We start from the raw sequence: 19,111 nt of genomic DNA on the forward strand, positions 1-19,111 counted from the left end.
AAAAAAAAGCTAACATTAGAATATTATGAAAAACTAAAACAAATATGAAAACCTAGAGGAAATGGACAAATACTTAGAAATGTACAACCTACCCAAACTGACACAAACCGAAACTGAACATCTGAACAGACTCATTACAAAACAAGTTGCAAAGGTAATACAACAACTTCAAACAAACAAAAAAAAGCCCTGGACCAGATGGTTTTACAAGTGAATTTTATCAAACATTCAGAGAAGAACTGTCACCATGTCTACATAAACTATTTCAGAAAACAGAAAAAGAGGCATTCTCCCAGACTCATTCTATGAAGCAAACATATCTTTGATACCAAAGCCAGGAAAGGACACCACCAAGATAGAAAACTATAGGAATTAGTTTTAAGTTGTCATGGCTGGGTTTCAGGTGCTGGAGATTAGCTCGGGCTCTTAGGGCCCTATCCTCACAATCAGTCACTAGGCCAGTCCCTCTCACGGAGGTCACAACAAATCCAAGTCTTTGCTTTAAGTGCTTCTTCAGTCTTACCACTAGATTCATGAACACAAAGTTTCCAAAGATGAGAAAACTGTTCCAGAGTCACTGATTCAAGGTCTAGCCCTCAGTGAGATAAATGTATGGAGATGTGGGTTCCAGTGAAAGGTGAGTTGGAAGAGCATGGTCTCTTTCGGGATTCTATTTATTCCAAAACCGCGCTCTCCAAGACTCTACTCAATTGCTAGCAATGAATGCACATTATATTGTAAAGTCAACAGAATCATTTCTTAGAAATCTACGAAGAACACATTTGGTAAAGAATGAGAAAAAAAAAAAAGTAAAACCATCACAGTAACATAGAATTGTATAGGATTCTCCACATCAGATAATTGAGATTTTAATGCCACTCTCTCCTGCCAGTGCCTATGGCCTTAAACAAGGACCTGTTACAGCCCCTTCTGCTCTGCATTTTCTCTACATGCCATTACTCTGGGGTTTAATGGTATTTTAACATTAAGCCCGTGATGTGGGTTGTTTAAATTTCAGCAAGGTAGAAATGGTTTCTCAGTTCTCTGAAATGGTCTCTATTTCATATTGCTAGTAACTACAAAACAAAACAAGATGGCCTTTTGGGGGGTTAGTGATAATGTTCCTATCTTTTATTTTGGATCACTTTGTTTTATACTTTGTATAGTATTTGTCTGAAAGGAAGTATCTCTCTAAGATGTCTGGCCCATTTTTTTTTATTGAGCCCATACTGATTATAAATTCCAATTTCTTGGAACAAACTTTGATTTAAAACATATTGAAGCTGTAGGCAAACTCAGTCCAGATTTCTACTAAAAGTTAAATGATAAAATATGTATTGTAAAATGCAGTATGTACGTATTTACAATATACAAAAAAATCTTCCAAATCCTCAGTAGCATGGTATTCTCTGAAATGTCTAACAAAACTACACTTAAACAATAATTTGGATCTTTTAAAATATTTTAAATTGCTTAGCTCACTTAACTCTTATAACCAAACCTAGATAAAACAGTTGTTACTGTTAATGTACCATTGAATAGACTATGACTCATAGCAACCCTATGAACAAAAGCCCTGAGCCCTGCCCTATCTGACAAGAGTACATCTGCCCCATCGTGTCTCTAGGGCTGCAATCTTTATGGGAGCAGACAATCACATGTTTCTTTGAAGAGAAACCAGAGTATACAATCCCATGTTTCTTTGAAGGAGCAGCTAGAGGATTTTTGTTAGCGGTCAAGCAGTGAACCACTACACCACCAGAGCCCTCTTTGACTCACAGTGACATATATGACAATGCAGAACTGTCCTCCTGGGCTTCCTAGGCTGGAACCTGGCAACAGGAGGTGGCCTGCTTCTGGAGGCCAGTACTTTTCTAACTCCTTTTTTTTTTTTTTTTAAATATGGAACGCTTCACGAATTTGCGTGTCATCCTCGCGCAGGGGCCATGCTAATCTTCTCTGTATCGTTCCAATTTTAGTATATGTGCTGCCGAAGCGAGCAAGTACTTTTCTAACTCCTAAGCTTGCATGTTATATCCCAAAGTTTAAGGCATTTCAAAAATCTATCCCATTGGGTTTTTTGATTGTCTGGGTTGGTTTGTTTGGGGGTTTTTTTTTTAAGTCAATGAGAGAAGGGCTCTATAATTTCTCTAATAGTCAATGAGATAACAACATATTGGCTGATAAAGATTTTTACCCCCAACTGAATAAATATGTCAATTTTTTTTTATTTCACTTTCCTTTATTAAAATAAGTGCCACTCATAAGTTTTTCTTTTGTCTGAAGAAGGTCTAATACTCTGTCCTGAAATTTTAACCAGTGCTAAAGATTCAATTTGATATGACATTTAAGGCCTTCTAAATTGTCCCTGAACAAGGTCCATCTATTAATATCTGCACTAAAGCTAAAAGGCTTTCTAAGTTTGTCATAAAAAGAAAGCATTTAACCTCCCTCCAGAGAGTATGAAGGATATTAGGACAATGGCCTATAGTAAGAGGGAAAAAACTGTACAATTCTTAAAGCTAAATGCTTTTTATATATTGCTTTCATCAGCAATCCTAAATGCTTTTTATATATTGCTTTCATCAGCAATCCATCAGTTGTTGGCAAACAAAGTTTTGTGGAAAAGTTATTAGTGGAAAAACTAAGACAATTAACAATACTGTTTTACTGAAGACCTAAACTAATACTTGAACCCATGGTGAATGGTACAAAATACACAGTATTAGCTACTAGGCTCCAGATCACTACCATAAAGGGAATGCTATACTATAGAGGGTCATGTAATTTTTTGTTGTTGTTGCTTTTCAGTGCATTTAAAAGCTATGTTTACACGATCTGTTATCTATTAAGTGCACAATAACATTAAGAAAAAGCTTGATATATCGAGGGATCTTCCAAAATATGACACAGAATCATGAAGCATGCATGTGCTGTTAGAAAAATGGTGCTAAAAGACTTGCTTGACAAAGGTTTGCCACAGACAGTAAAACAAACTATGCCCGTATGAACATCAGTATTTTAAAAATTATTACCTGATCGAGAATTCTTCCCATTCTGTCAAACAAAACTTTCAAAAAATGTCCTTCAAAGAAAGCTGCTTCTAAATTGCACTTTTCCAACGCTTTTGGAGACCCCGGCCACTCCCATCTTAAGCAGATAGCACAGTAGTCCCGGAACTAGGAAAGAAAAGGATTTGAATCATTAAAGCAGAAACAAAAACCAGACTGAGATGAAGTAGAAAATGTTCTTAGATGAGAAGTGTGTGCTCCACATGAGGTGTGTGAGGTGCCTTGGAAAGGGCGACTGTTGTTGTTAGGTGCCATCGAGTCGAGTACAACTGTAGCAACCCTGTGAACAAGAGAGCTGAACGCTGTCCTATCCTGTGCCGTCCACATCGTCTCTTAGTCACTGTGTCAATCCAACTCTTGGAGGTCTTCGTCTCTTTCAGTGATGCTCCCCCTTTCCAAGCATGATGTCCCTTTCTGAGGAATAGCCTCTCCTCTAACAATATGGCTCTAGTATGTGACAGAAAGATTAGATAATGTCCCCAACTGGTAATCAACAGGACACCTTGAGAGAAAAAGATACTATTTTAACTTTAGCTCAGAGCATTCCTTTAAATCCTATACTTAGCCTCTTTCCTTTACAGAAAATGAATTCCTTCTTTATTTTCACATCTAAAGTGCATTTAAAGCCTGTTCCCCTGCAGTTGCAGCCATGAAGGTTGAGCTGTGCACGTTCAATGAGTACTGGATCTACCCTGAGCATGGGAGGTGCTATGCCAGGACAGAAGGGGAAGGTGTTCCAGTTTCTTAATGCAAAATGCATGTCAGCATTCCTTTCCAAAATGAACCCACAGCAGATAAATTGGTCTGTCCTCTACAGAAGAAAGCACTAAAAGGGCCAATTAGAAAAAAATCAAAAGAAAAGAATCCACCGTTCAGTCAAATTCCAAAGGGCCTTCACTGGTACATCTCTTGCTTATAAAATGGCCAAGAGGAATTAAAAACCTGAAGTCAGAAAGGCTCAACAAGAATAAGCTATCAGGGCTGCCAAGGAAACAAAAAAGGCTAAAGAAGCACCTGAAAAGACAGCAATGGCTGCACTTAAGACTCTACAGAAGCAGTGACTGAATAAAAAACGGAAGCCTGTCAAAGATTCTGCTCCTTGAGCCGGTAGAAAATGCTTAGTTGGCAGATGAGACTGAAATAAAGATTCAATTATAACTCGAAAATAAATAAAGTGCATTTAAAAGGCAAAAGTAGTCCTGTTGTTATATACTGTAAAATGGGAACCAATTGCAGTAGGTTTTGGAGGCAGTAAATAGCACAGGAGGAAACTGCACATCTTTCTGCCTTGGAGCAGCTAGTGGACTCAAACTGGGTGTCAATGTGTTGGCAGCACAGCTACTGACTGCTAGGCTAGGTTATTCTAAGGGTTACAGACAGGAGATGAATAGGCACACAGTAACCGAGAGAGCGGGCAGCTCTCCTTTAGTGTATGTGAAACCATGCTTGTAGTTGTCCGAGGGCTGGCTGACAGCAGCGTGCGGCAGTCCACAGTGAGACAGGTACGAAAACCACATATAAGCAATTACAGATTTTAACAGTCGTCGGAAGCAATAACTTTACATTTGTTGAATCTAATCAAAGAATTGGGACTTCTATTTTGTCTCTTCCCTTTTCTAGCAATTTTTATTGTTTTTTTTACAGAAGTATTGTTTGTGACACACTGGAAATAAACAAAAGAAACTTAAAAATATTGTTTTAATCCATATTCTTTTTCTCTTTAAATTCCTCTTATTAAAGAAAGCACTTCAGGGCAGACCTTGAAATATTCCTTTTGAGGATGAATAGAATGCCATCCCTCTTTAATTTCTCATCCCTGGCACAGCAGACCACATGACTGTTCAATTCGAAATGGCCAAGAGCAGGCCATTTAAGCTTATTAATGCGGAGGATATTGATCTTTATTATGTTCCATTTTATTTTTGACGACTTCCAATTTCCTAGATTCATACTTTGTCCGTTTCACACTCCAGTGATTAATGGATGACTGCAACTGTTTCTTCTCATTTTGAGAATTAATTATACATATTAGCAAGCTTTGTAGATTTAAATGCTAAATTACCATGTATTTTTTCTGATCTGAGACAGAAAGCAGAGTATTAGGGGGTGCCAGAGACTAGGGAAGAAGGAAAGAGGAGAATGGCCACTTAATGACTATGGGGTTTTTCTAGAGTTGGGGAGAGATGAAGTTAGATAGTGGGGATGATTATACAACACTGTGACTATATTAAAAACCACCAGACAGTACACTTTGGAATAGTTTAAACAGGCAATTGTTTTCTCAGTGTACATTTTTTTAATAGGAGGGCATGATGTTTAGTATAAGGGCTATCAAGATGAAAGAGGACTGAGGCAACTAAGAGGGGATCTGCAAGAAAGCAGTTTCCACAAGAAACTGTCATTATATGCCATGAAGAGTGACCACGACGCATAGTGACCTTGTGAACACGAGATCTGAACCCAGCCCTAGCATGTGCCGTCCTCATCATCTCTGACACCCTTGAGCCCATTGCCACAGTCACCACATCAGTCTATCTTCCTGTGGCTCTTCCACAAGACAAAAAGCTGGAAGACAGGATGAAGGAGTAAACACGAATTGGGTGGAGGAAGAGAGCCTGTATAGATCACTCTGGATAAAAACAGGTGGAGAATAGATACAAGGGTGATAGCCCGAGAAATGGAAGTGAGTGTAGAGCTCCAGGGAAGAGAGAATTAAAAAAAATGAAAAATAAGGAAAGATGATAGAGAACTCTTGAGATAAAAGATGTATAGTTAATGAACTGTGGAATGAGAGCACTTGCAAAGTAGTAAATGAGGAACTTGGGTCTTGGAGAGAGCAAAACAAGTCAAGAGAAATGACTACAGGAAATGGAACAAGGTGTGTGTACATTCTTAATCAATTTAATTAAAAAAAACCCTAGTTCACATACCTGCCTATGTGCATCTCGGAGGTAGGTGTCATATCCAGTGCCCTCGACATGGTACGATGATTTTGCTTCGTCTGGTACCAGACAGAGAAAACTTAAATGAAGGAGAAAAGAAGGTCGTAATAAATAACAAAATAAATACTCTCCAGATTCAATCTGATTTTCATATGCATGAAGGTTTTTAGTGGTATCTTAAGTTTAACCAAGTACTAACGCAAACAGAAACTTGGAAAACGTAATTGTGTTATGAAGAACTTGTCTTGAATTAGTATTACAATCCACTAAGTGCACTCTCATTATTTTAAAGGTTTTATTATAAATTATTCATTCTGCTTAATGTGGAAGTGAGCTGAAGTCAGGGATTTTCTTTTTTCCCCTCTTTACATTACTGCACAATGACAGATTGCCATCTTTGTTAATCTCCGGAAACTAGCTTTTAAGTAATTAAATGAGATTTTTATGCAGCCTAATTGTGCATCTTGAGCCACATGCAATTTTCTCTCACGTCACCTGCCAAACCAGGCATATCAGTGACAGGTTTGCATGGGAAGAAAACTACCACAGAAGGGGCCTTCTAAAAATATCTAAAAACATAAAGTAATCAGAAAAAACCCCCACAACAGGCTTATGCTTAGCGTACATACATCAATGCTGAGTAAGACCAATGTGTCAGTTCTCAACACTGATTCAGTTGGAAAGTACTTAAGAGTTGACTTGTTTATGTGAGTGTGTTTTCAAAGCGGCGTACTTTGGGGTTTATCTCATCAACGCTATTGGTCTTCTACATTAAGGAGAGCTTTTCTCTTGTGGACTGTGGCCCTAAGCTGTTACTTGCTATATATATAAGCATGGTAGGAAGCTGACGTAATCTTTAAAGGATGACATCCGTTGCATTTATAACACATTTGTATATTTCTTTAACTGTCTCAGGGCAGAGTTACTTTGTGCTATAAAAAGAAATAAAGGATGAAAGTCATGTTGAAACAGCAGTCTACCTATTGACGATCTTGTGGACTTCGGTCTTCCCGTCCCCTTTTGGGTGGTCTGGAGTAACGGGAGGTGAGGAGCGCAGCCACTCCTGGTTTGACAAAGTGTGCTCTGGCGCAATGTCAGTAAACAGGGGATCTTCTTCCAGATCTCTAAGTTCAAAGTAATAGTGTAAGTTAAAAAACCAGAACACCCCAAATCAGCATGTCATTGTGACCCTCTTGAAACTTAAGACTCTCTGCTGTGGTCTTAGAAAGTTTTACAACACTTTGATGATAGAAAGGTTAAAAATAAACGCATTTGTTATTCTGTTGACAAATCAGCGTTCGGTACACTGAACATATGAATATACCAATTTTGTTAAATTTAATGAATTTTTAAAAATCTTTTTACATTTAAAAGGATAGCAGTATCGAGACAAGTCCATTTTACTTTATAACGACTTTTACATGGGGAGCTTTGGTGGCCTAGTGGCAAGGAGCTGCAACTACAATCCCACAGGCACACGGTTTGAATCCACCAGATGCTCTGCCGGGGAAGGAGGGGCAATCTCCTCCTGTACCAGTCAGATCTGATTTGACGGTACATGCACATAAAAAAAATAAAAATTAAAAAGAAAAGACTTTTACTGTGAAGAATGAGGAGAGACATAAAGGAGAGAATATCAAGAACTTGACATAAAATGCTGAGCTCTCAAGAGTCGGACATAAACTCACACTGCTCCTGCGATCATTCCGTTCTCTACCACGTCTTTATCCTCTGGGCATGCAGGCTTATATTCTGTGTAATTTCTTTCTTCAAGATTTCTTAGGACCAGGTTGTAAAGGATGTGCTCATTGGGTTTTTGTAAAAGATGTTCAAACAACCTTAAGGTCATTATGCTTATCTGAAACAGACAACCAAGTAAGTAAATAGAAACTATCTTTAAACAAGTGATTCTTGCAGTGCTTTTAGATTTTAAAAACATCTTGTAAAGGGAGATGGGGAGGTTGCACACATAAGTATGTTAATTAGTCCAGCTCTGAATTCTCTCCCAGCTTACCTCGTCAGATATGTGATCACAGTGTTCTATTAACCTGTGTCTTAAAGGATGCCTGCTGATTTCTGCCAGCGTCTCTGGTTCCCTTTCTTCTCCAAGGATGAAAAACACTATTTCCTGAAGCAAAACATCGGAGGTGACTTGCCGGACAATGCGATGAAGCAGAGCAGTTGATGTGAGGATACCCATCTCAGAACTGAGTACGAGAAACAGACACTTAGTGACCAAAAAGAACAAGAAGGCAGTCATTTCTTCTTTCATAGGAGACGAGCTACTCACGTTTGCATGAGCTGAGGTTCCATGACACCAATGAAGAACCTTTCATGGACAGCTTTGGCCAGGGCGACAGCAGCAGTCTAGAATACAATTTATTATTTTGTTAACGAAGAAAAGATGGGTTTGTGTTAGCAATACAGCAGTTATTACACCTTTTTGTTATGTGCCATTGAGTAACTATGACCAATAGTGACCTTATCTACAGTAGCTCTGAAACCTGCTCTATTCTGAGCCCATCTCACTGTCTCTACCCTCACCACCCCAGTTACTGTGTCAATCCATCTCATCTGGGGTTTTACTCTCCTGTGCTGTCCCTCCACCCTTGCAAGCATGATATCCTTCTCCAAGAACTGGTCCCTTGAGGTATGTGAGACTGAACTTCAAAATCCTTGCATCCAAGGAGCAGCTTGGTGTCACCCTCTCCAAAACCTATTAGTTCTTTGGCAGTCCATGGTATGTTTAATACTCTTCTCCAGCACCACAACTCAAAGGCATTGATTCTTCTTCTGTCATCCTTGGTCACTGCCTAGCTCTCTGATGCATAGAAATTAATTTTGAAGATGAAGACCAGGATCAGGCACAACCTTAGGTTCTAGACTGACATTCTTGCTTTTCAGCACTCTGGAGAGGTCCCGGGAAGTAGATTTTCTTAATGCAATTCATCTTTTGATTTCCTGACTGCTGGTGCCAAGAGTGTTGATTATGGAAAACTGAGCAAGCTGAAATTGTTAACAATCTCAATTTCTTCTCCATCCCTCATGGTGCTGCCAATTGGCCCAGTAGTGGTGAGAATCTTCATTTTCCTAATGTTGAGCTTCAATCCATATTGCAAACTATAGTCCTTGACCCTCTGCAGCAAATACTACAGACCCTACTCAGTTTCAGCAAGTAAGGTTATGTCATTTGCATAATGCAGGTTGTTGATGAGTTTTCCTCCAACCCTGATGCCACATTCTTCCTCATAAAATACAGCCTCTTAACATAATCTGTTCTGCATACAGATTGAAAAGGTATGGAGAAAGGATACATCCCTGACACACTCCTTTTCTGAATTTTGAATCATGCCATGTTTCTTTGTTCTGTTTCGATGACTGCCTCTTGGACCAAGTATAGGTTTCACATGAGCACAATCAGGTGTTCTGGGATTCCCATTCTTCTCAAGAATTTCTTGTGATCCACACAGTCAAATGCCTTTGCATAGGCAAAGAAACACAGATAGACATTCCTCTGATATTCTCTGTTTTCGGCCAAGATTCATCTGACACTGGGAATGATGTCCCTAGTGCCAAAGTCTCTTTTAAACCCAGCTTGTATTTCTGGTATTTCTGTCGATACACTGTTACAGTCACTTTTGTATGATCTTTAGCAGGATTTTGCTTGTGTGTGATATTAGTGATATGATTCGATAATTCCACACTCTGTTGGATCACCTTTTTTTGGAGTCATAATAATCATGGATCTCTTCCAGTTAGTTGGCCAGGTGGTTGGTTGTCTTCCAGATTTCTTTGCACACCCAGTGAGCATTTTCAGGGCTGCATTTGTTTGTTGAAATATGTCAGTTGGTATTCCATCAATTCTTGGGGTCTTGTTTTTTGCCAGCTCCTTCAGAGCAGCTGAATTAATATAAAAAAAGCAAAATTTCCATTCTGACCAATTTGTTGTCATCTGAACCTAACAGTCCTTCACATTTTATCTAAATGACCAGAAGTGAAAATATCATGACAAAAACTATTATCCTAATGACTTCATAGTATTGACATCCCCTCAAAGGTGGGAAACAGGCCAGTGCTTCTTTATGAAGCACTCAGCCATACTTAGAGAATTATTAAAGAACTTAAACTTTGATTTGCTCCAAAGTTGTAATACACACACAAAGTTTGCTTTTGCTTTGTTTATTTACTTGTCTGTTAATTATACTAACTCTACTATCCTCACTAAGACATTTAAGAAGTATCTGGGGAAAATGACAAAAGATTCAAATTTTACTTAATAGACATTTACATTTTAAAATTATCAATAAACAACAACACAAATATCCAAACCTTTTGTGCTTCCTTAATGAGCTGATCACAGTAATCAAACCAGGAAAGGAAGGAAATTAAGGCTCTTTTCCCTGGAAATGCAGAAGCATCTTCTTTATGACTATAGGAATCCAAGCTGCAGGACACAGAAGAAACTCGAGTCCAAAGTCATCCAGAAATATCATTCCCACCCCAGGCCAAATTAATTTCTACCATGTCAATTCTGACTCTCTTGAGAGCCTTGTAGTACAGAGTAAAAGTGCTCTGCTGGGTTTGTGAAGCTGGAAGTTTTTGGGGTATATACCATCTGCTATCCATCTTTCTCTGGTAGAGGAGATGTTTAAGTTCACACCAATGACCTTTGACTAGCAGATCAACGCTTAATCCACTATGCCACCAGGACTCCTTAACCCTCCCCATTGGAAAAAAAATGAAGATGTGTGAATGGCTTTCTGTAAAGTATGATATACTCACACAGGCACGGCTGAATAACAAACAAAAGGTTTTATGGAAGAAAGCAAACGATAGGAGGAAACTGTTAAAGTCAGAGATGTAAACGGCTTCCATTCATCAAGTAGGGAAAGAGAAACTGAAGCCGGATGGAGCTACAGGGGAAACAGAAAACTATTCTAATCACTCCCCTTATTCCCATTAAAAAAAAAAAAATCATGAGGTAACAGTGATGAAAAGGTCAAGGAAGCCAGGAAAGGAAGGGAAAGGAGGAGCTGCGAAAAGAAATAATGACCAAATGGTCCGCTTCTCTTCTTGCCTTAAAGTGCCGTACAAGGTATGTCAGCCCCTGGGTCTGCCCTACATAGGCAGTCAGGCAGGCAGAACACAGGACAGGAAAACATGGACAGTTAAATGGCAAAACATTCAGACTGCATGTAGGGGGTGAGAATGGGAACTTTTATTTATACTGCTTTATACTTTTTATATATTCTGCAGTAATCATGTTTTCCTATGAGAATCAAAGTGGGTGTAGAGAGGCTAAATGACAGATAGAAATGGTAAAAGAGGGGAACTCTGGTGGCCTAGTGGTAAGGTGCTGCAACTGCAGTCCCAGAGGCGCATGGTTCGAATCCACCAGATGCTCTGCCGGGGAAGGAGGGACGATCTCCTCCTGTACCAGTCAGATCTGATTTGACGGTACACACACAAAAAAATAACAAAATAAAAATAAAATAAAATAATAATAATAAAAAAAAAGAAATGGTAAAAGAATGAAATAGAGATTCCATAAAGAGAGGATACAAAACATGAAGCGCCTTCAGGGCCGAAGGAATTATTTAGGAGAATTCTTTTTCAAGTTTTTAATAAAAATAATCCAGGTAAAGTTACTGGTATTAATGTATGGCCTTGAAGGTGAGCATTACAATGGACAAAAGAGAAAATAGAGTAACTGTGTGAACAGCCAGATGTTCCCACACTGATGGGGGACAAATTCACCAGAAGTCTCGACAAAACCATCTCCCTCAATGATCACTAGTCATTTTATATTGATCAGACTATACACTGGAACATAGAAAGACTGAGGACTGTAGGTGCAGCAAAGGCAGCTCTCTTACCCCCAGTTAATCGCTTCCACCGTCTCGATGTCTAAGGGGTCCACCGACTGAGGTAGGGCCTTGTAGAGGGCGGCCAGCCGGTCGGTCAGCAGCTCACACAAGCACGTGCTCTGGGTGAGGCACCTGGCGACCGCGGGCTCTGGCAGACTCACCAGCAGCATCAAGCCCTCGCAGGCTTTCACTGCGATCCTGCCGTCCTGTGGGAAGAAAAGCATCCTCCTTTCTTTCTGGAATTCGATGCACATCAAACCCCACAGCCGCCCAGTCAGTCCTGGCTCGCAGCAGCGCTCCAGTGGGCTTCCAGGCCTGTGAGTCTCTGTGGGAGTGCAGTGTCATACTACACGAACACAACACGTACTGCTAACTTTTTCGTTCAAGGCCCAGCACATAACGCACACCGCCACCAGGGTCCCTACAGACGCGTCCAGTTACTTCAAAATCATTCAGCCTTATTAAGTCCTTTGTTTCTTTTTTCCATTATTATTTTTATCTTTACTTTTAAAAAATGATATATTCATTGCTGCACATTTTCTTCCCCTTTCTTTCCCCTCCCCAGCCCATCCCGCTAAGCACCCCTTGTTCCAGACTGTTCTTATATAAAATAAGCCTATTAGGTCTTGATGCTTTATACTAACGTATAAACTGACCCTCCTTCTATCCTCCCCTCATTTTATAACTTTATTACTGTGGTCATATTTGAGAAAAAAGGTAAAGAAGGAAACTCACAGGACTTCTCGTAAGATTTAACAGAGAATTCACTAAGTTGTAGTCCTGGTTTGGACGAACGACCGAGACCTCCGGCAGTGAGGTGACACTGAGATTATCCAAGCTGGTGGAGAGCTCGTCCATTTGATGTGGCGTCTCATCTTCTAACTCTGTTTGCTCCACTCCGGTGGCACCAGAGAGTCCTGCCAGCTGACTGGACTGTCCTGTGTCTGTTGACAAGGTGTCTTGACCTTTTAACGAGTCCTCAGAGGTGACAACATCTGGGACTCCTTTGGAAGCCAATGTCTTTAGCTTATTCTGGAAAGGAGCACAAGTGGTGTAAGATTCACACCAAGAGTCTATAAACCAGAAATTTATAATGCATTTCTCAGTCATCAATATTCTACATGTCTAATCAAGAGGACAATATATGAAAGTATTGTGACAAATGAAAATTACTGCATGGAGAAGAGAAGGAACTTGAAAAATCTGTTCTTAGCCCAACTGAGTAGAGGGACAGCACAGGAGGGGAAGACCCTCTATGAGGTGGATTGATTCAGTGACCGGGGTAATCGGGATGGGTGTGTCAGAGGCAGTGCGATTGGCACAGGATAGAGCAGGGTTTAGGGCTGTTGTACATAGGGTCGCTATGAGTCACAAACGACTCAACGGCATATAATAACAACAAGCCCAACTGAGGTACTTCTTGTAAAAATATAGCAAAAACGAAAAGAACTGTTTTCTACCTTCCTAAATGAAAAAAGTTCATTGCTGTATGTGACATCGAGTTGGCTCTGAGTCTGTGCACAACAGCCACGTTGATCCTAAGCCTAGTCCAGCCATGTGGAAGCAAGCTTTCAAAATATGAGGCACAGGATGAAAACGGAGCATTGACCGTCACTAACACTGCCCTGACATTTCAATCCGGTGATCGTGCCACTCAGCCGCCCATTCACTCAGCTCTCTTGGAAGAGCTGGTTGGGATCCTGAATTATTTATTCATTAATGGAAAATGGACAACGAACCCACACACGTATCAGAAGGGCAAAAATGAGGACTAAACTAAAACCTGACAGCACCCAGGCTGATCAGGACAGGGACGGATGGGAATCTCCCTCCAGAGATGTAAAGTGAGGTGGATGTCAAGTGAAGAAGCCACAAAAGTAGCCAAACAGTTCCTTATAAGGTTACACGGACAGTCTCACTCCTGGGCGCCTGCCCACGTGAAATAAAACCAAAGGCTCACAGAAGCCTGAGAGTGAGTGCTTCCGGGGGCTTTCTTCATAAATGTCCACATCTAGAAATAACCCAAAAGCCTCTCAGTCCATCAGTAAGAAATGGAAACAGACTCACGGAAGAATCTCAAATGCAGTAAGTTTAAAAATAAAAAAAGAGCCAGACTCAAAGGCTGATTACATTCCTCTAACTTTCTGTAGGAGGGAAACTATTGGGGCAGAAAGATCAGTGGCAGCCAGGTTGGCATGGAGTTGTGATAACCACACAGGGATACGAGAGCCGTCTTTATGGTGCAGGTGTTAACTCTGGTGGTGGTTACGTGACTGCACACACCTGTCAAGATTCATACACCTGCACACCAAAGAGGAGGGAGTCCTTGGGTGATACAAACCATTAAGCACTTACTCCCACTCACTGAGAAGCTGGCAGTTCAATTTCACCCAAGGGTGGCCCAGAAGGAAGGCCGGGTAAGTGGCCTAAAGTACCCACCACTGAAAAGCCCATGGAGCACACAGCTCTACACTGATGCACGGAGGGCCCTGGACTGGAATCAACTCACCGGCAATTAGCTTAGCTGTAGAGCAAAGAGAGTGAGCTGCATTCTAGAGAAGGTAAGCCTCAATCTGAAAACAAACCCCACCAACACCAAAGGAAAAACAAAAGACCAAAACTAAGAACTATTTTATTTTTTCTAATATATTTCTAAATGACTTTCCTGCTGGAAAAAAGGAGGTGAAAACAGGAAGTAAAAGAAAAAATCATTTGCTACTTCAAAACTGGAGGCAAAATCCAAAATATAAATGGATTCAAGTAAACTATGACTCAGTGGCCAAGGCTATAAAAAGTCAGTATTAAAGAATAGAGTGATTCCAAATGCTGCCAGGCTGGAGAGTAATGTGTCATTTCCAAATCATGTTCGAATCTGCACATACATTCCTACCCCAGCCTGGACACCACACGGTACACAGTACACAGTACAGCAAGCCTGGCTGAACACATGACACAAACTTCTGTGGCTTCTCTCTCTCCCTGGTTCTCAGTTACACTATTAATGCTCCTTCCAGTCTGTGGCTTCGTTTTTCCAGGGCCTCCCCTAGGTCAGCTGTAAAAGCTCAGTAACCCCCCCAAAAGCCCTCCTGTCACATGCAGCTGCCCGATCTGTAGTGACAGTGATTTCAACCTAGAATTAAACAGTGAACTTAGATGAAAAAGAATTCCATGGAGTAAAACAATTAACCTGATATTCAAATTGCAATTCCTTCTAACATTATTCACAAAATTAAATTCAAATTTTAACATAAACTCTCTCTGAAGGCTGATAAGAAATGTACCATACATCAAGGAAAAAATTAACCAGGTAGGGATCCTGTTTCAGCTTTGCACACACAATACAAAGGAACTGAATTTCTTCATTTTCCGTTGGAGTTGCAAGAACTTCACCACAAAGTCGAATTAATTTCTATTTAAAAAAAAAAAAAAAGCCTGGATTACTTTCACAAGCATGCAGAGTTATCCATTTATCTTTTTAAAGAATTTATTGTGATTTGAGTGAACGTTTATAAAACACACTGGTTTTTCATACAAAATCATAGGCATTTTGCTTTATAGAATTAATTTCAGTATCTCCATTGAATGTAATCATACTTTTCTTACTTCTTCCCTGCAGTTCTGATGATTCTTATTAATCCTTCTATCCCATCTCTTCCTACAGTCAGGACAGTGTCCTCAGGCAAATGGCACTCTTTGACCTTATATGGTTAGCTAATCTAAGGTGTATATATATACCTCTCCGTGTAACTGGTCACCTTCGAGGCATTTCTTTTTATATGGCTGTGAGTTGAGCCACGGTGGTGACATTTGCTCTAGTTTCACAGGGTGACTAAGAGCTGGGATCTCAAGGATTCCATCAGTCTCCTCGTGGCTAGAAGCCTTGATCTTCTGGGGTTATGAGTTTTGTTTTCCCCTAAACCCATCCGGGATCTTTCAGAGAGGGCATCTATGGCAGCCAGGTACCATCTCGTGGTTCTGGTCTCAGGAGTGTGGACGTTAAGGCTCACCAAGCTCATTAGCCTTCTGGACTAACTGCTTCATTACATGTTTGGGTTTTTCCTCATTCTTTGTTCCTCACAGGGACAGACCAATAGTCACACCTTGGATGGCTGCTCGTAAGCTTTCAAGACTCTAGCTGCTACTTGCCAAAGCAGGATGTAGAATTTGTAGATTACGTTATGCCACTTGACCTTGATAATGTCTCCTTTGACTTCCTTTGTCCCAAGGCCCCTGAGCCAGCAACTCATTCCCTAAGGTGTCTGGTGATGACCAGGAAGCTTACAGAGCATTACATCCTCCTGGCTCTGTATCCATTTATCTTAGGGTATTTAAATGTTTCAAATACGTTTATATTACGCTCAAGAATTAATGGCGTATTAGTAAAAAAAATTATATGAGCTCTATAAGAGATCTGGTGTGGAAAAACAATGTATACGAACTTGGTAAGTAAACCAGTATAAATAAAAATTTTATTTAAAAAGGGGAAAAAAAGATCTACAAAAAAGACATGACACGTCTGATACCATGTCATTAATCAAGTTCACTATTTACTAATCTATATGCTATTAATTTTTGAAAAGTTTTCATAATTTGACTGCTAACATCAAGTCATATAGGATGATTTCTACACAAAAAAGACACCAAATTCACCAATGTACTATTATTTTTTTAAAAAATTTTATTATTTTTGTGCATGTACCGTCAAATCAGATCTGACAGGTACAGGAGAAAATTGTCCCGCCTTCTCTGGCAGAGCATCTGGTGGATTTGAACCGTGTACCTCTGGGATTGCAGTACAGCTTCTTGCCACTAGGCCACCAGAGCTCCCCTCAAATCCACCAATGTATTATTTATGCACCAAAGGTTTACCTGCACTGGTCTGTGCACATTAATGTGGGGGAGCAACGGCTGCCGGATTCTTCCCAGAAGCTTAGTGTAGAATACCAAGACCTGCTGCTTCATTCCTGGAGGACACTGGGTGTAGGGAAAAAGGGAAAACAAGTAAGAATAGGTACAAACATATTGATTTAAAAAAAACACACACAAAAACAACAAACCACAAACCTAGGAGAGATAATGCATGTGAATGTATTCTACTTTTAGAAGACAAATGCAATTAAACAATTAGTGGCTGTCAGGATAAGATTTGCCATCAAATACTAATGACTAGTGTTCTACAAATACAATTAAACCTCTGCGCCTGTAATACTACCGCTGATGTAATTATAACAACATCATGATGATGATACATTGTGGAGATTAGAGTTTGGCTGGGGCGGGGCCAAGCTTTTTATAGTCTAAATGCTGGACTAGCTTGAAATTATTATTGTTAACTCCCTGACTAGACACATGCAAAGTACGTTACATTGTTGATGTTATGTACCCTCAAGTTGGAACCAACTCATAGCTGACCTGGAAGAAGGTTTTCAGAGGCAATAAACCGCACAGTCCCTGTGCATTTTCCTCTTTTTCACTGGCTCTCCACCAACCATGATGATGTCCTTCTTCAGGGACTGGCACGTCCTGATAACACGTTTGAAATACATGAGATAAAGACTTTGCCATCCTTGCTTTGAAGAGCACACTGGCTGCACTTCTTCTGAGACAGATTTGTTTGTTCTTCTGATAGTCTATGATGTTGTTGTTACGTGCCATCGAGTCATTTACGACTCATAGCGACCCTATATACAAGAGCCCTAAACGCCGTACTACCCTGTGCCAACCTCGCTGTCTCAAATACATTCATTCCCACCACTCCACTCACAGAATCAATCCATTTCATCGAGGATCTTCCTCTCCTGTGCCGTCCCTCCACTCTCCCAAACATGATGTCCCTCTCCAAGGACCAGTCCCTCCTTGTAACATGCCCAAAGTATGTCAGACGAAGCTTCAGAATCCTTGACTCCAGGGAACATTCTGGCTTCACCCTCTCCAGGACAAACCTGTTTGTTCTCCTAGCAGTCCATGGTATATTCAACACTCTTCTCCAGCACCACAACTCAAAGGCATCAATTCTCTTTCTATCATCCCTATTCACTGTCCAACTCTCCGATGCATAGCACGTAATTGCAAAGACTATAGCCTGGATCAGGCGCACCTTAGTCTCCAGCCTGACGTCGTAGCACTTCAGTACTTTTGAGAGGTCCGTCACAGCTGACTTTCCCAATGCAATTCGTCTCCTGATTTCCTGGCTGCTGTTACCAAGAGTGCTGACGGTGCAGCCAAGTAAACTAAAACTGTTAACTATCTCAATCTCTTCACCATCCATACTGATGTTGCCAATTGGCCCAGTGGTGAGAATCTTTGTTTTCTTGATATTGAGCTTCAATCCATATTGAAGAAGGCAGTCCTTGACATTCTGCAAGTGCTTCAGGTCCTCCTCAGTTTCAGCGAGCAGGGTTGTGTCATCTGCATAATGCAAGTTGTTGGCAATTCTTCCACTAATCCTGATGCCACATTCCTCCTTGTACAGCCCAAAACAGTCTATGATATAGTCAGTATTTTTTACTAACACTCATAACAGCACCAAATCTACTTTATTATTCCTTATGCACTGTGGAGCTTTCACATGTATATGTTGTATTAGTTGTTAAGTGTCACTGAGTTGAGTATAATGCATAGCAACTTTTAGGTCATATATCCCTGGTGTGTCTACTTGTCGTACAGAGGTAACTCGTGGTTGCAGTGAAGCTGAACACTGTGACACTGATGAGTCAAATGCTATAATGGTTACCCATGGTGGACAGTGTTTGTTGGAGCTCCCTGATTAAAACAAGCTTAGAAGCAGGAGTGGCATCCACTTCCAAAATAGTTTGCCTCTGGAAACCCTATGAACCTGGAGAAAGGATGAAAGTCACACAAGTGTTGAGGACTTTCGTTCATAGGGTCACTATGAGTCACCTACGACTTGACGGCATTTAACAACAACCACCACCACCACCACCTTATGAACAACAGATCTGAACTGTCTTCTACCATGCCATCCTTATGACCTTGGATGTACTTGATCCCACTGATGTGTCAACCCATCTCATTGAAGGTCTTTCTCTCTTTCACTGACCCTCCACCTTTCCAAGCACGATGTCCTTTTCCAAGGAATAGCTTCTCCTAACAACATGCTTAACATATGTGAGATGAAGGTTGGCCATTCTTGTCTCTAAGGAACACTTCCGGCTGCACTTGCACCAAGACACACCTCTTTGTTGTTTTGGCAGTCCCTGGGATATTCTGC

The 19,111-nt window shown here is 40.5% G+C and overlaps 1 protein-coding gene across 1 annotated transcript in view; it reads right to left on the reverse strand.

The window, feature by feature from the left end:
- FAM160B1 (family with sequence similarity 160, member B1) overlaps nt 1–19,111 on the reverse strand; it is an 86,012-nt gene that overhangs the window by 1,700 nt on the left and 65,201 nt on the right. The window contains exons 7-17 of the mRNA XM_006880160.1: nt 16,750–16,854; nt 15,167–15,289; nt 12,616–12,912; nt 11,890–12,086; nt 10,343–10,457; nt 8,304–8,380; nt 8,028–8,220; nt 7,702–7,871; nt 6,994–7,137; nt 6,002–6,092; nt 3,036–3,179 (exon numbers count right to left, since the gene is read on the reverse strand). Coding sequence (XP_006880222.1) covers nt 3,036–3,179; nt 6,002–6,092; nt 6,994–7,137; nt 7,702–7,871; nt 8,028–8,220; nt 8,304–8,380; nt 10,343–10,457; nt 11,890–12,086; nt 12,616–12,912; nt 15,167–15,289; nt 16,750–16,854 — 1,656 coding nt within the window. The remainder of the gene's footprint in view (nt 1–3,035; nt 3,180–6,001; nt 6,093–6,993; nt 7,138–7,701; nt 7,872–8,027; nt 8,221–8,303; nt 8,381–10,342; nt 10,458–11,889; nt 12,087–12,615; nt 12,913–15,166; nt 15,290–16,749; nt 16,855–19,111) is intronic.

Source organism: Elephantulus edwardii, unplaced genomic scaffold, assembly GCF_000299155.1.
Source record: "Elephantulus edwardii isolate Elephantulus edwardi_28Jun2011 unplaced genomic scaffold, EleEdw1.0 scaffold00006, whole genome shotgun sequence".
In the NCBI taxonomy this organism is placed as follows: Eukaryota; Metazoa; Chordata; class Mammalia; order Macroscelidea; family Macroscelididae; genus Elephantulus; species Elephantulus edwardii.